The sequence below is a fragment of the Gossypium raimondii genome, chromosome 13, assembly GCF_025698545.1.
Source record: "Gossypium raimondii isolate GPD5lz chromosome 13, ASM2569854v1, whole genome shotgun sequence".
In the NCBI taxonomy this organism is placed as follows: domain Eukaryota; kingdom Viridiplantae; phylum Streptophyta; class Magnoliopsida; order Malvales; family Malvaceae; genus Gossypium; species Gossypium raimondii.
This window is the reverse complement of record NC_068577.1, coordinates 57,252,551-57,269,860: the sequence shown is the minus strand read 5'-3', so window position 1 is coordinate 57,269,860 and position 17,310 is coordinate 57,252,551. Positions and strand designations below refer to the sequence as shown.

Genomic DNA, 17,310 nt, shown 5'->3' with positions numbered 1-17,310 from the left:
CGCGTCCAGCTAGACGCGCTTTCTGCACAGTTGGCAAGAAAACACGTTCAACTAGATGAGCTTTTACACACTCTCTCTAAAATCGACCTATTTCTCTACATTTTGAAAAAAATGACCTATTTGACTAATTAAGAAAATGGTATATGCACAATTTCGAACAAAATGTCACTAGATATATAATCTGTTTAAATAAATAGTTTAATATATATTTTTAGAATAGTAATTTTTTCAAAGTCTTAATCTATCTCAATATATCAATATCAATCAAATTAATTAATAAAAAAATTATAACAATTAATAATTTATTATTACATTTACAATGCATATAAGTAACGTAGAATAACGTCTTTTAAATTGTTACAACAATAACGATGTTGATCGATTTAAGACGCAAGTGGGTTAAATAATTTTTTTTTACTTAAGCTTAGAAAAATAAGGAAGGTCGAATTTCTTTGCTTTTTCGTTAGAAGATACCATCGTTATTTACTCTAATTTCAATTTAGAAGGAGCTCTAAATTTTCGATTTAGTCTCGATTCAATTCTAAAGTGAAATTTGAGCCTCAAGGGCTCTCATAAGTGACTTTATGAATAATATCCAACATGAATATTAAATAATAATATGAGATGTCTGTATTTAATCTATTTATTCTGATAATACTCAGTAACCCTGTTCCAACGACAGATACGAGTTAAAGGTGCTACATAAATAAAATAAAATAAAATATTTTTCACTAAATGATAAATAACTCTCTTCTACTTTACATTTTCGACATTATTTATAAAAAAATAATTAATAATTAATTTAATTTTTCAACCGTTTCTTCTAAAAATATAATTTTTTTATGAAAATATTATTTTAAAATTTCAATTCATGGACGGTTACTACTTACCATATAGGTAAAGAATCGACTGTGCATTGGGGGCAAATCTAATTTCACATATCCACGAGCATGTAAGGCACGTGGCACTAAATCCTTTTTTTTTTTTTTTAAATTTCTGAAACTCATTTTAAACGAAATTCATTCTCTTTATTTTTCTCTGCTATTGAAACGAGAGAATTCTACAGAAAGTGAAAAAGAAAGCGTTTTTTTTTCTCTGTAATTTATGCAAACGGGAAATCTGCCACAATCTCTCTCGATGAATTCGCCTTTTGGAGGACCGAGCGCGTCGAATCCAACTGCTGCCGGAGCTCCGGCGAATAAGGATCGGAAAATGGCAACGGCTGAGCATTTAGTTCTCGATCTCAGCAACCCTGATCTCCGAGAAAACGCTCTTCTGGAACTATCGAAGGTAATTTAATCAACCAAGTTTTCTATTTTTTTTAAGTATTTAAGTTGATAAATTGATGCTCATTGTTCGTATTCTCTTTTGTATGGCTTTCATGAAGTAGGGTTTTGATTTAAAGAAAGTAGGTAAATTGGTGGATATTTGATTTTGATTTTGATTTTTTTATACTTTTAGTTTATGAGGAATCCGTAGGAACTATATGTGAGAGTGTTTTTTTCTCCTTATATTTATGTGGATAGGTAGAGATAGTGCAGGATGAAATCCAGGAAATAACTCCTGTAAACGTGTTATGTCTTTTTTTTTTTTGTTAATTTATGGGTTTAGAGATGGTTATTTTCCTGAAAAAGAATAGAATTCATGAAAACGTGTAATGGCATATGGATAATGGGCGTTTATATGATTTTGGAAAATTAGTTATTGTAATTCTTTGAAAATTAATACTTGTGTGATAATGAGAGAGTTTTGTGTTCTGGAGAAGGACAATTAGATTATGATATTGCTCACCTGGGGGAAAAGACTACCTGAAAGGGGTTATTATTAGAAGTTTGGACTGAATTAAGAATATGTTAATTATAATCGATCTAGAGCCTTGAAATTTAAGAATCTTCTCGCTGATCTACACTATATCTCGCGTCTGAGAGCGGTTATTGTTAGAAGTTTGGATTGAATTAAGAGTATGTTAATTACGATCGATCTAGAGCCTTGAAATTTTAGAATCTTCTCGCCAATCTACACAATATCTTGCATGGTATCAAATATTAGAAGAGGGTCGAATTAAGAATGCGTTACGTATGTTCCTTCTAGAGCCTTGGAAATTTTAGAATCTTCTCACTAATCTACTCTTTATCTCAAATGGTATCAAGTTTTTTGAGTCTTGTTTTAAATGTGATCTTGACATGATTCTTTATTCATATGGGTTATTTATAGCCTTTCAGTCTTGGTCTCTAGTGTCCTTTTTATTGTTGCATTGCATGTCATTTCTTATGTTGAAGATCCTTAAAGGTATAATGGCCCTAAAGGAGATCATATGTATTTTTCATTTGGTTCTTTTTTAGAATACCCCCCTCATGTCTATTTTTCTTATGGGTGGGGTTGGAAACTGAAAACTGCATTGGCTCTTCGCTTTTCCCCTTTACATGTGATGCAATATCAATTTTCTCATGCAATGGCTTTGGTTTCATTTTAAAGCATTTAGCATTTCATTCAGCACATTTGCGTGCATTATCTTCATAATGGTTTTGAATATTGAGGTTGAAATACTTGTCCTTTCCTGAGAGTAGCAAATTAGTCAACTAGTCAACTATTCAGTACAGTAAGTGATGTGGTGATATGGAAATATGGGTGGTTGGTTGAAGTGAATTCATCATCTTTGAAAATAAAATATAAGGGTTCATTGTTATTTATAAAGGTCAAAAAGTAAGGTAAATAGCTCAGAATAATTCTTTCTTTGTGCACTGTTCTGCAACTTAATCTCTAATGTTCTTTCTCTATATGTGGTTATGTAATTTAGCTGTTCAGCATTTGTCTGTTACTACTATAAACTAGCGTCTACCTTTTTATTTTTTAGAACAAGGAATTATTTCAAGATTTGGCTCCTTTCGTGTGGAATTCTTTTGGTACTATAGCTGCACTCATTCAGGTATGCCTAATAAACTTGTTTTTGTTTTTATTTTTAGAAGAGAGAATTATTTCAAGATTTGGCTCCATTGTTGTGGAATTCTTTTGGTACTATTGCTGCACTTTTACAGGTATGCTATTTATAGCTGGTACTTGGTAGTTCAAATTTACTCCCTTCTCTTCTCCCTATCCCATTTCCTTTCTTTCCATTTTTGTAATTTTCTTATTCACTGTCAAATGCCTGGAGGCTTGGTAGAGAACTTGGTAAGTTCATTTGATCGCCTTTCTCCGATTGAGTTCTTGATGCTTTAATTGCGGTACACATCTATTAGCAAGTTGATATTTTTCATGTTTTGGATTGTGTAAGCTAGCACTGTAAGGTTGGACATGAACATTAATGAAAATGAAGATGGGCAGCTAGATATTATTTGAAGTTCAAGTTAAATATATATATATATATATATATATATATACATTTCAAATCTAGAATATGAAAGATGTTATGTCAGTGTTGTCTGCTAGGTAACTTTCATGTGCGTCTTGGTTAAACATGCATTTCATTTTACCACATCTATTGATATTTGTTTGAGAGGCCTTTGCTTGTTTTAAGAGATTTTACTTTCTTCATTCACTTAAGCATAAAACTAAGAACTCCATTTTCAGTTGTTTGTAGCATGTGAAATTTTTATTGAGTGCAATTTCATTCTGATGCCCGTATTACTTTGCATATAATTTCATTTTAACTAAATTTGAAAAAAATATTTTCTCCTTTTAGGACCTACACAAAAAGGAGGAGGATAGGAACAAGTAGAAATAGTGGTTTTATTAATTGGAGATGTAGTAGAAAGGATTATTACATTTTGGCTAGTGAGAAACTTCCTTAGCCGAATTTGGCAGTTTGGGGTGCCATACCTGTGTTGACATGATCCGACGTGGGATTCGGATCAGATCTGGTGAAAAGTGGACATGGCGGTGGGTGAGAACTGATAAGAGAGAAAAAAAGAAAAGAAAAAAAGAACTTTGATTTGCAAAGATGAGAGAGAAGAGATAGACATGGTAGAATGATGACGATGATAGAAGAGAAAAAAAACCGTTTCAAATAAATGAAAAAAAAAATAGGGTATAATAAATGCTATACCCTATATTTTAAGTTTACACACATAGTTTGTCTTTTTAGGAGAGAGAATAATATATATAAATAAATGCCATGCACAGTTTACGGTGAAAGGTGGGAGTCTGATTTATTGGACACCTGTGTCCGACACCCGTGTCCCGAGTCCAGGTAACATAGGTGAGAAATGATTTATCGGAAAAAAATAATTTCAATTTTTCGCTTAAAGTCAATGGTATATCTGATTCAAATTGATCTTTTTAGTTTATTTTACACTTTTATCTTGCACTTGCAAAAGTTTTTAATCATTGAATGTTTTGTCAAAACGAGTGGATTCTTGTCATTTTGAGTCTAATGACCACTTCAGACATGCTAGATGCTTCTTATATATTCTTTAATTAATCGAGCTGCCGATTGGAGATCAAAATATTGTCATGGTTAGGGATTTGTTCTGTCTCAGTTCCCTGATGCTAAGTCATTTTACTTGCAGGAGATAGTCTCAATTTATCCTGTTCTCTCACCACCAAATCTGACTCCAGCTCAATCAAATCGAGTTTGTAATGCTCTTGCTCTGCTTCAGGTGATATCTTTTTGGCCTTTTCTACTGCTTCTCATATTGAATTTCACTTGTCTAATGTTAACTCATTAATCATAAACCTAACGTTGTCTGAGTTTGTTTTACATTTTTTCTCTTGTTGAAGGGGGAAAAGATAAGTTTTTGGTTATTGTTGTATCGGTCAATTAAAAGGCATTGCTAGTCAGCAAATAAAAAACCAAATCAAAGGTTGAACCGATAGGGCTGCCAGTTCCTAGTTCAATTGGTTCAACTGGCCTTTTCAATAAAGGAGGTTTAAAGATTAAATAAATTATTTTAATATTGAACAAGCATTAAATATAGTAGATTCCATAAAAGCATTTGGTTGGGTGTTCAATATAGAACTAAAAGGTAAAAGATACAAATGCCCGCCACATAAAAAAAGACATAAAAAAAAGACTAATGGAAAGCCTAAAACCCGGTTCAATCCTGTTTTCTAACTGGTTCACTTGAAACCCGGTTTATTTATACTTATTGGACCAATAAGCCTTCGGTTCTTCATTCAACCAATCCAACCGGCTAGTCCAATTTTTTGTTTATTTCTGCTAATGTGTGATGATTTGTCATCTTTCTTACAGTGTGTAGCTTCTCATCCAGACACAAGGATGTTATTCCTGAATGGTATGTTCTTATATGATGCTTAAAACATGTCCTGAATATTTACTGATTTTACTTTGCATTGGTTTTTTTTTTTTTCTATGCTTGAAGTTGCATTGAATATCAGACCATTTTGTGATCAATTATGGATAATACTTTAAATAGGCTAGTGATACTATCAAAATGGAATTGCCTCTAAGTACCAAGGCACTCTGTTGAGATTTCTTGTTGCTAAAAATCATAGAAGTTGAATATGCCTTGGGTAGGGAGAGAGAATACTGTTTGAGATTGCGGCATATTTTTTCCATCATAACATTTCTTTTCTTCAGAAAAATTATCCTATACAACAGCAATAGAGTTTTTAAACTTCACTGGGTTTAAATGGACATATTTATGAAAAGTAATAAATCATTTTCCATATGGAAAACCTGTAACCACGCATATGGATGTTGTAATTTCACCTACAGCTTATAGAATACAATACTACTTTTAATGTAATTTTCTTTTCAAATAATATTGCGTTAAGTTAAATGCATCCCTATAGTTGTTAGTTTCTAAAATTTTATTCGATTAATGCACTCATGAGAAGACTACTGGAAAGTTTATATGGTAGCTCTGATTGGTAAATGTGAATAGATTGATATTTACATCTTATAACAATTGCCTTCATTTTCTACTTTTTGAGTGTTCCTGAGTAATTGTATATAATCAAAAGTCAAAGACTAAATATTGCCAAAATTTTAACTTCTCTTAATAACTTTTAGAATTGTGATACAAAAGTGACTTATAGTCTTTTATGTAGGGGTAAAATCGTGAACTTAAATTTAATGGATTTTCTTAGTCTTTGAGCTTTTTAGAAGAGAAAATATTGACAGTGGAAGTAAATTGATTTCTTGTTCCTTTTTCTGAGGTTGTAATGGCAGAAAGCTTGAATCAGTGTTGGACATTTGTGTATTTGTCTTTTCTATGTAACTTTGAACTAAAGGTCCTTTCCTGTGCACGACTCCATGCGCCTTGGCTATGTGTATAGTTTTTTGTAGAGGGTTACATGGTCTTGGGTGTTTCCACATTATCTTTCGGTTGCTTTGTCATTTTGCTTGCTTGAGCCGTTTCTCTTTCCTTCTTAAATAATATCTCTGGAAAATTTGCAATGCTAATGCACTAATGATGTTTCTTTCTTGCTTCCTGTATTTATTTAACAAATTACAGATAGTCTTTTGATCACCTGCGTATAGTTGTATGTATTCTATTTGACGTCTCTGACTAATTATTTTTCCGTTTGTAGCTCATATACCCTTGTATCTGTATCCTTTCCTTAATACGACCAGTAAGTCAAGGCCGTTTGAGTATTTGAGGCTTACTAGCTTAGGTGTTATTGGTGCCTTGGTGAAGGTAATTCATTCTTTTTCATTTAAGTTGATTTAGTTGACAGCAATGTGATTTTCATGGATTATAATGCCATTATATATTTGACTACAACATGCTAAGCTGAAGGAAATGCATAATCCAAGAGGTTTAAAAAGCAAAGCAGTATTCTATGACTATGATCTTGGGGAGATTTGAAGTGGCCTTGTGTAAAGTATATGATAAAACATAGAGAAGGACAAAGATATAGTTAATGCACTGCTATAAATAGAATGAGAGACTTTGCAATGCATGATCTGCTACAGTTGATTATAAACTTTAATGGCAGACGTTGGAAATGCATGGCCAAAATGACTTGCAGTAATTTGTGTAAAGAACAAGCTTCCATGGCTCTCCTAAAATTCTCTTTGCAATTTGTTCCCTCTTATGTTTCACTTGAACTCTGTAATCATAATCAGCTGGCCAGTAGGATCTATCCATTGCATGTTTTTTAGGAGCTAATTTAATGAACTAGGGAGTTTTTCCCTTATTATGTGCTGTTTTACATCTCCTTAGTGTAGAGGGTTGTGTTGTACCTCCTTTATTTTCTTGTTAGTTACTAGTTAGTAGTTTTGTTCCACTCGGAAAATGTAAAAATTGATGTATGTTGTTTTTCGTCTTCTCTTTTTTTTAGTCCCGTAGATCTGAGACCATGCAATAGATGCTCTGTATGTTGGGTTTTGTTCAATATAAAATGTTTGCTTCTTGCAACACATAGTGTGGAGAAAGATACTATAGCAGCCAATTTCGAACCAAACTAGCAATGATCTCTCTGTTATTATTCATTGTTGTCTGCATAATGATTCTAACAATACTTATAAAATGAGCTTTCTTTCTTTTGCAGGTTGATGATACTGAAGTTATCAGCTTCCTCCTGTCCACTGAGATAATCCCATTATGTCTGCGCACAATGGAGATGGGCAGTGAACTGTCGAAAACAGTTGAGTTTTTTGATTTTATAACTTTGCTTTACCGGTTGTCCTAAATTATCTTCTTTTTCTGTTTCCCTACATATTCCATCTGAAATATGTTTTTTAATCTAGTAGCAAAATTAGGAAGAATCGTGTAATTACCAACATGTGTTTGGAGGTGCCCATGGCTGCCCAGGCCTGCAAATACATGCATATTTTAAATTTTTTTTTGGCAGACTTGAACACTCACTTCCATAAAAATACCAAGAATATCATCAGCTAATGTCTATTGATTATTAGATATTCAGTAACATCATTTATGTTTTTATCATAAGCTTTATGCCAAATGGGACTCAATGGATGGGCTTGTGTATCAAATTTTAAGCTCTATTTGAACTTGGATTTGAGAATTTTTCGTGAACTTGGTATTGTATTTGTATTTAGGTTTAGGCTTTTTAGCTTTGTACAACCGGTTGGTCTAGAATTTTGGTGGCCATTTGGGTCAGCTTGGCTTTTGCTATTGGATGCAGAATGTTGTCGAGCATGACTAGTGTAAAAGGGCATGTTCTCATTCTGTTGAGTTGAGGCATGTGCCAACCAATAAATGCGGTGATGTGATCACTGATTTGCTGAACGTCCATTCTTATCCCCGCCCATTTTGTATAGAGATTATTGTAGCATCATGTTTTACTTGAGCTATAGTATTATGTTATGGCACAGGGCTGCATAGGAGGCATCCACTTTTGGAGAACAATGAAATATCTGAACTTAGTGTGAACATGATAGCTGTTGTACCTCAACTGTTACAGTTAATTCTATCATATTATTTTTTGATAAGCTGTATCCAGGATTCATCGCATTATGCATAATATCGTTGTTTTTTTTATGTGACAAATGATTGTTTGATGGCAGGTTGCTACTTTTATAGTTCAGAAGATTCTACTAGATGATGTTGGCTTGGATTATATTTGCACCACTGCAGAGCGGTTTTTTGCAGTTGGTCGAGTTCTGGGTAATATGGTTGCAGCACTTGCTGAGCAGCCCTCTTCGCGACTACTGAAACATATTATTCGATGTTATCTTCGTTTGTCAGATAACCCAAGGTTTGTGATGGATCATCATGTGCTCACTTGTCATTTTTTGGCTCTAAGCTCGCTTTCTTTTGCATAAAATTTGACATTATTCGGGTTTTCCATCATAATACAGGGCTTGTGATGCATTAAGAAGTTGCCTTCCGGATATGCTACGAGATGCCACCTTTAGCAGTTGTCTTCGTGTAAGTACTGCATGTTACTTTGTATTTAGTCTATTCCGTATGCAAATTCATTTATCATCATATTTAGCCCGTAATCAACCAGAACGGAGACCAGAATCATATCCACTGACTGGTTGATTTAGATAAAAAGGCTTGATTGAGTCTGAATGAGTTGTTCTCATCGGTGACTTCTGGTTGCTGGCCATTATTACGATGAACTGATGTCTGTACATGTTTTTGAAAAGAAATTTATCCAATCTCGACAGAGAAATCCGAGTTATATCAGTCACTTTCTTTTTCTCATCCACTTTTTTCATGCTTCTAGGAGGATCAAACCACTAGGAGATGGCTGCAGCAGTTGCTTCACAATGTTGGAGTGAATCGAGTGCCAACGCTTCAGGCCGGTGCAGGATTCGATCACATGCTGGTTAACTGAAAATCGTTTGATTTTCTTTCTTTCATTCAAAACTGGTTTCATCTGGCATGGCCATGGAGAAATTCTTCATGGTTTTCATCTAAACTATTATTATCTTTTGGTATTTTAATTTAATTAGTAGTTGTAATTAGTGATTTGCTGTTTGCCCATAGTAGTACAGGATAGACTTAAGCCTAAGGACTAAGTTCAAGGATCTCAGTGTTGTTTTATACATTTATTTAGCTAGTTTTTAAATGCATAATTAAATATTAATGAGGCTGTTCATCTCACCTTATTTGTATTGGCGATCTATTATTTGGTTAAAATTTTTCGTTAGTCCTCCTACTCTTTCTTAAATTTGGAATTTAGTCCCTGTACTTATATTTTTAGGAATTTAGCCTCTACTTTTTAGGTTTAAAAATACATGTCCAATTGTTAACAAAAAAAAGTGTTAACAATGTCAACAATTGGACTTAAATTTCAAAATCTAAAAATAAAGGGACACAATTTTAAATTTATGAAGAGTACAGGACTTACGGAACACTTTAACCTTGTTATTTTAGTTTTTCTTCAGGTCCTAATCAAGGAATGATTAGGTGAATTCCTTTAGATTCTTATTTATAAGCCATATTGACCAAATATGGATATCATATCGTGTCAAAGCTTGACTTGTATTATCACCTTCCTATTTGGGTGTAGTCTCCTTTACTATGTCCCTAATCCCTAATGGTAGTCAATACGGTACCGATATTGATTTTAAGATTAAATGAATTTTTACTCGTGTTATATCGGTAATTGTATTGTATCGAAAGTTATTTATCTGCATTTACTGGTGCAAAATTTTTATTTTAAATATGTAAAGTTAGATTGTATTTTATCTTCTCTATTTAGAAAATGAGTAAATTAATCTTTGTTAAAGATTATATATATGTTTACTGTTAAAATTGATCCTCGGTTACGCCAACAAAATTTTGACTGAAAAGATCAAGTATAGGATTTACATGATATTTTTACCTATATTTGCACGACAAATTTATTAAACTCTTTTAAGATTTGTCAATTTAGTTTATGCTAACTTTTAAACTTTCTATGTCTAGATAGAAAAATTGATTATATTGTTCGGATTTTGATTAAATTAAGAAGTGAGCCCAATCAAAGCCCTAATAAGGGCTAATTGCTTTTAAATCTACAAAATTTAAATTCGAGACTTTATTTAAAAGTTATTAAACTACTCGTTACTCGGTTTAGGGTTCATATGTGAAATAAAAAAGAGAGATGGAATTATGGTAAAAACTGAAAATAGAAAATTGACAACATAGTGCTAACAGATTGTCTGAAAAAAAGGAAAACATAAAATAAAGGGCTACAGTTAGCATGAAATTTACTAAACAAGTCGAAAATTACACACATTACATAATTTATAACAAAAACCATGAATTTCCCACCGACTCCATAGCTCCGATTGCCGCGAACATCGGAAAACATATAATGGCTGCTTGGGGTGCTCATAACATGCTGTCTGATCTTGCAGGCAACCTCCTAAAGAAGTTAAGAGGTGTCGATGGAAGCTTGTGACGGAACCTCGGGTGTCGTAAAATGTAAATTCCTGCAAGAAGAGCAACGACTTGGAATGGCGTAACGTAAAGAACCAAGGCAGCGATCAAACAGAATGTCACAAATAATGTGGTTGCTCTTGGGTCTCTCCAGCTTAGCAAGGACTGAAATCGTTCCCCTTGAGTTGCGAGGTCACCGATCACAGTTTGAACTCTCCCAGCTATACTTCTTAAACGATCGTACCTCATCCGAACGATATCGGAAGGTCGAGAAGTCGGGAAAGTATCGAACTCTTCGTCTAGTTCATCAGGATGAGCTGCATCAGCATGTGAAAGCCGAGTATCCATATGAGGAGGGTGTCGTGGTCTCCACCGATAGTTCCATATTCCAATTAAGAAAAGGTAAAGAAAGATCGTTGGAAGTATCAGCTCGGGATAAAGGACTAATATGATAAAAAGGATATGGATTAAAATCGTCGTAAGCGGGTTTCTCCAGTTACAGATTTGATCGAACCATTTTCCGACAGCAATTAATCCACTTAAAACACCCATGATTCGGAAAAAATTCGCTTTGCTTCTCCTCATACTCCACATATGCGAATCGACATCGAGCATGTACTCGACAACTTCTTTCCTCAACGGTGGCTCGGCTCGACTGAGTCTCGTCGAAACAATCTGCATAGCTTGATGCCTTAAAACATCGAGTTGAATCACCGATAATGGATGAATGTAATGCATTTTTGGTAATAACGGATGCGAGTACATATGCAACATGTTAATCAAACTCGAACAAGTGAATCTCAATGCCAATTGGATTTCGCCCGTTTTTTTCACGCCCGATGGATGCAGCACAAGTAAAGGATACGAGTGTGTATACACCCTATCGGCTTCAAGCGTAGAAAGCCGAATTCGTACCTTCCCGATTCTCGCGTCTCTAGCCCCTCCGGCTCCGCCATGTACATGTCCATTATCGAAAACACCCACTGTGATAACAGTACAAGTATCGAAAACCTCCCAAGTGTATTGCTCGTTCCACCTTGGCATAAAGTTATCGACAATCGTCCTCGTTCGGATCCATTTCTGCCCATACTTAGCTACACAATAAGCATCCGTAGTTCCTCGTCCATCTTTTGTTTTCATTGGCATAAGTCCATGAGCACTTAAAATACCGAGTTCCAAAATCCCGATACTCGGTCTCCATAACTGTTTAGCTGTCGGCCTAAGATCACTACTATAATGAGTCGATTCATCCAAAACATGATATCCACCTTCTAAACAAATCCTCAAATGAATCCTACTAGCGAATTTAATCTCTTTTTTCTCTCCATCGACAATCACATGTTTCTCGAGATTAAGCCATCGACTATTCACCGGTCTATGGTCCAACCTTCGCTGCACGATATGTAAAGGAATCACACATTTCCCCAACGTTTCGTCTTTGTTCCCCCCGACCCTATCTTCAACACTTAGCACCAACGGCTCTTCAAACGGCTCGGCAACCACAAACATTAAGTCCTCATTCCACATCGGATTAATAGTCTTACTTTGAGATATCCGAGTCCTCAAAGCTTGATTTCCGAGCATTGCTTTCACAAAAACCTCGGGGAACCGGCTTTTGTCATTAGGTACCAAATCTTGAGCTTCGATCACATTCACTCTCACATACCAAAGCTTAGGCGAAAGATAAACTTTCGACCGGATACTCGCAACAGCATCCGGACCAACCGATGCAGCATCCGAGTGCCAAGCCTCAGGAAATGCTTCGTCGGCTTGTGTCCCCATCCAAACAGCAAGCATTAACTCTCCTTTAGCTTTATCCCCCTTCCGATCCTCCAACCGATACCATTGCGGTGCCAACGGACTATCTGGTGGAATTCTTTTCGGAATCTCATTAAGATCGAACAATGCCCTCCCGATTAAATCATCGGCCACCACATCTTTATCTTTCACATATACTTCTAAAACCGAAGCTTGAATCCGTTCTTTCGAGAACGCAAACACTTGATTCCATTCGGGATTGTTCTTCTTCTCGAAATGCTTAGTAACTCCTTTATAGTTCCCTAGCTTAACTTCAACATAAGGATCACAGCCACCAGTTACATCTTTCCCCGGTAAATCTTTCGCCTTTACCACACGAACGTAAAGGTATTGCATTTGCTCCACCAGATCATACGTGCTCGATAGCTTATCGCCCGTCACAGCTCCGGCACCGATCTTCGGTGAAGTCTCCTTCAAAGCGAAATCTATAGACTGTGGTGGCTTCTGCATCTTAATAATCAAAAACAGTACTAAACAGCACACAAGACAGATTCAGCAATTTCCTGCTACAAATAATACAAATATATTAGCTAAAAAAAATAATTTAAAAAAAATGGGTTTTAAAGATTATTACTTGTGAGAAAGCTTTGAACTTGAACCTGCAAAAATCAAAGAGCAATCAACAATGGTCTAAGTTTCAATGAGCTGTCATTAATTATTATTAGTAAAAAAGAGCATTTAATGTCATTTTTCTTTAAAAAAAAAGGCAAAAACTTGAAGATTCCTTAAACAAAAAGTAAGTTTTTTTTCTCAGCTACCAAAAAACAACATTAAAAAAAAAAAAGAGAGAGACAATGATTCAATAAATGTAAGAAAAACAGATCTAAAACAAGAAAATAGCTAACCTAAACAAAGAAAATTGAAAAAAAGAGTCTAATATTTAAGCATGCATTATTGATATTATTACACTAAAAGCTTAAACCAACCCCACAAATAAAATCTTACCATTTATTTTTTTGTAAGAAAATGAGGAAAATAAAATTGTACCTTTGTAGGAATGTAAGAAAAGAATGAAACTTTGATGAAGAATGGAAAAGAAATTATAAATATTTTTGAAGTAAAAGGGAGTGTGAAGATTAGGAATGGGGGACATGTGAGTTGTGACACTGAAAGATCTGTTTTTTAAAAACAGATAAAGAAGAAAGACTGAATCTACTACTGGGTACCAACCAAACCGACCTTTTTTTTTTTTTTTACTTTTCAATGTTTATTTATTTATTTATACTTTTTATTTTAACATGAATGATAGTTGTATAATTTGTTTTCTTCTTGTAGTTGAAATTTAAAACTTAAATTAAAAGTAAAATCAAAATCAAATTTTGTTGTCATAACTTTTAAGTTATTAAGTTTAATTTATCGTAAATTATTTAATGACATTTCAAGTAATTTTTTTGCATGATGTTGATACATAATTTTGGTAATCTTTTTCCCTTAACTTCAAATTTCAAATCCAAAACCTCAAACCTCAAACTCGAACTTTGAACTGAAACCGGGTTCGGGGTTCATGTTTCTCAAAAGCACCTTTTGACAGCAATATTAAAAACTTTTCAAAAGTATTGCTAAACTAGCCTCAAGTTTAATTCACTAGAAATTATTAAATAACATTTCAGTAATTTTTTTCATGATATTAATACATATTTTTGGTATTTTTTCCCTAAACTTAAAACCCTAAATCTAAAACCTCAAACTTGAACCTGAACTTTGAACCCAGATCGAATTCGAGGTAAAAGAATTACCAAAATTATGTATTAATGACATGAAAAAAATTACTGAAATATTATTAAATAATTAAAAATGTACCATAGATAATGCGGTGAGGAGGATTCATAAAATGATTTCTATTAATGCACTTATAATTTGAATTTTAAAATTTTCAATTATGATTTAATTAAAATTAATTGCTTAAATTATGTTATTACCCTAAACTTTGTGTAAATTTGTAAATTAAGTGTTGCTTATATTGTTTTTCATTTTTTGTATAATTACCATTTAAAATTAGTTTTGTTTGGATCAAGTGGTATTCAGGTAAAATCATTCTAATAATAATAACTCTAAGATTCAAATTTGGTTCAAATGTCTAGCTTCTTCCAACCCATTATTAGTTATTTCTTGATTTATATATTTATACTTTTAAATTTTTAACCTAAATCAACAATCATTAAAAATTCACGAACTGAACTTTTTGCGAGTAACGTGCAAAAATAATAAATTAACATATAAATATGCATGTAATTTATAGTATAAAATTTTAAAAATAGCATAACTTAATGAATTTATAAAATTAATAATTTATATTAAGTATAAAAATTAAGAAAAGGGAAAATGACACGTGGGAAGGGTGGGGTTGGTTAGGAGCACATGCGTGGGGAAGAGTTGTTTTGTTTGTTTGCTGGAATGTGGGGTTGTCCCTCTGACTCCATGTTTGGTGTTTGCCTAATTTCATTTTCTCTTGGGTGACGATAAAACCCCCTTTTTTTAATAAATAAATAAATTTCTTGATTTTCTCGCGATATCAACGAGTTACAATGCATAGTCCTCTCCGATAATAATCTAAATATACGTTACACATTTTCTTTTGCAAGCAATCGGTTATATGGTTATTGGATAATTTTGTCCATAAGTTGAGTCGAGTTGTTTGAAAAGTGAGAGTATTTGAATAAAAATATAAATTTAAAAAATAGGTTTAGATAAAAAAATAAGATTCATTTCTAAATGAGTTGAGCCTCGAGTAAGTTTTTTCTACTCCGAACTCGGCTCGGCCCAAATTTGAAAAAAAGAAAAGAAATTGTTTTTTATTGTTTTTTCATTGTTTTCGTATCATGTCACTGCTACATTACTACTATTTTGTAATTGTATAATTCTTATTTTATTATTAATTTTGTTACTATTTTAGAGATGTTTGTTTGTTAAGTTGCACTTATCTTAATATTTTTTAAGTATTTTTTTTCCATTTGTTCAAAAATATTTATTTTAAAATTTTTAGTGTATTTTTAAAACTTTATTTTTATATAAAAAATAGTATAAAAATTTTTAATATAGGTGGGCCGGGCTCAGGCTTTAGCATTTTTATTCTGGCCGAGCTTGGGTAAAATTTTAGGCCCATTTTTTAGGTCAGACCCGAGCCTAGAAAATAGGCCTACAATTTTTACTTGGCTTGATCCATAGACAACTCTACTATTGGAGAAGGGGGTTGGTTTGTAAACAGAAAAAATTTGATGGGGACTTTTACTTTTTATTCAAATAGGTAAATTAATTTTTGTATGTTAGATTGAAGAGAAATTTAATCATTTTTACTAAAATTTTTATCTATTTTACTGTTAAAAGTTGATGTGATTAATGGAATAATAAAAAGTTACACATAATGTGCTAATTGTACCTTATCTTTGATGTATAAAGAGCAATTGTTTATCGATAGAAATTAATGAAATTTTAACTATAAAAATTAATTTACTTATCTTTTAAATAAAAAACAAAATACAATGGACTCCATAGCACAAACATAAATTAAACTCTGAGCTTTATGCTAATCTTGACATTAAGCTTGGCCAAATTTTTTAGTTATTAGTGATTTTTCTTTTACTAAAATCAAAATAAATATTTAAAATATATAATAAATTTAGTTGTTATTTTATTAATGGAAGACATCAATTCAAGAAAAATATTATACAATTGTAAAATAAATGTGAAAATTTTTATCTCAATTTTTAAAGTTATGGAACAAAATTCAATGTAGGATTAAAGATTAAAATACATATGTTACTTATGTTAATTTTTTTCTTCTCGTTTTATTTTCTCCATTCAAACTCATCTCGAATTTCTTTCTCCAACAACAGCAATTGTTTTACGGAGTTTCACTTAAAAAAATATTTAACCATTTACTAATGTTTTTAACATTTTATTAATGTTTCCAAAGATTTCCTATTGAGAATTCATCTTTTTCGGTGGTGGAGCCAGGGGTTGACAGGAGCCCGGTTTTCTTAAAACAAAATTTTTTTATTTAGACTTTTTAAATTTATAAAATTTTAAATTAATAAAGATAAAATTATATTTTAATTTTTTAAAAATAATAAAAATATAATTTAATCTTTTTAAAAATTATAGAAAATATTTAATTCCCGCTCAGAAAATTTTCTGACTCCACCACTTATCTTCTCTATATCAAATATTTTTTTTTTCTCAAAGCTGTTGCAACACCAACTAAAAGTGGAGAAAAAAAATTATCTCAAACTTTTGAACCCAAACTCCGCAGTACTGAGAAGAAAACCCAAGAATCAAGAAAATCGAAATCTGGATTATTTTAACATTAACTCAAAATTAATGTACCAAAATGAAATTGTTTGACGTTGGTTTTCATTTTGATATTTACAGTATTAGTTTCAGTAAAGCCTTTCAACAATAATTGATAGAAGAGATGACGATGAAGAAGAAGAAGAAGAAGAAGAAGAAGAAAGCAAAAGAAATTTCAGATCTTCAACAAGATCCAAGTCAAGTAAAGAACAGAGACGCTAATCTAATCAATCGTCGACTGAAAAACTTGACCATTCCGGTCTCAAACACAACTCCGGTGAGGTTTGGGTCAAGGTTTGATGTATCAAGGAAAGTTCAGTGTGCAGGCATGGTGTTGTAGATTTGCTGCTACTTCCAAGAAAATAACTGCTTTAATCAATGCTAGCACCACATTCATGATTTTTGTGAGGCAAAAGTGGAGATTCTCAATCAACATGAATGCACTGTACTACTCCCTTAG

At 32.8% G+C, this 17,310-nt stretch overlaps 2 protein-coding genes across 6 annotated transcripts; one reads left to right on the top strand and one right to left on the bottom strand.

Annotated features, from left to right (window-relative positions):
- The first annotated feature begins 993 nt into the window (after positions 1-993).
- LOC105783189 (uncharacterized) lies at positions 994-9,482 on the top strand. Of its 3 annotated transcripts, none has more exons than XM_012608487.2 (9): positions 994-1,290; positions 2,967-3,035; positions 4,506-4,595; positions 5,189-5,231; positions 6,493-6,599; positions 7,456-7,551; positions 8,435-8,625; positions 8,729-8,798; positions 9,103-9,482. In XM_012608487.2, the coding sequence occupies exons 1-9, from the start codon at positions 1,105-1,107 to the stop codon at positions 9,211-9,213; spliced, it is 963 nt and encodes a 320-aa protein (XP_012463941.1). In that variant the 5' UTR covers positions 994-1,104; the 3' UTR covers positions 9,214-9,482. The 3 variants fall into 3 exon arrangements, with proteins under 3 accessions (XP_012463941.1, XP_012463939.1, XP_012463940.1); XM_012608485.2 differs by having other exon boundaries at positions 997-1,290; positions 2,964-3,035; XM_012608486.2 differs by lacking the exon at positions 2,967-3,035 and adding an exon at positions 2,855-2,926 and having other exon boundaries at positions 997-1,290.
- A 991-nt stretch (positions 9,483-10,473) lies between these two features.
- Positions 10,474-13,719, bottom strand: LOC105782852 (FT-interacting protein 3). 3 transcript variants are annotated; one of them, XM_012607901.2, is made up of 3 exons: positions 13,551-13,719; positions 13,138-13,162; positions 10,474-13,069 (listed from the first exon to the last, which is right to left on the bottom strand). In XM_012607901.2, the coding sequence occupies exon 3, from the start codon at positions 13,011-13,013 to the stop codon at positions 10,698-10,700; it is 2,316 nt and encodes a 771-aa protein (XP_012463355.1). In that variant the 5' UTR covers positions 13,014-13,069; positions 13,138-13,162; positions 13,551-13,719; the 3' UTR covers positions 10,474-10,697. The 3 variants fall into 3 exon arrangements, with proteins under 3 accessions (XP_012463355.1, XP_012463354.1, XP_012463356.1); XM_012607900.2 differs by having other exon boundaries at positions 10,474-13,066; XM_012607902.2 differs by lacking the exon at positions 13,138-13,162 and having other exon boundaries at positions 10,474-13,066.
- Between the last annotated feature and the right edge of the window lie 3,591 nt (positions 13,720-17,310).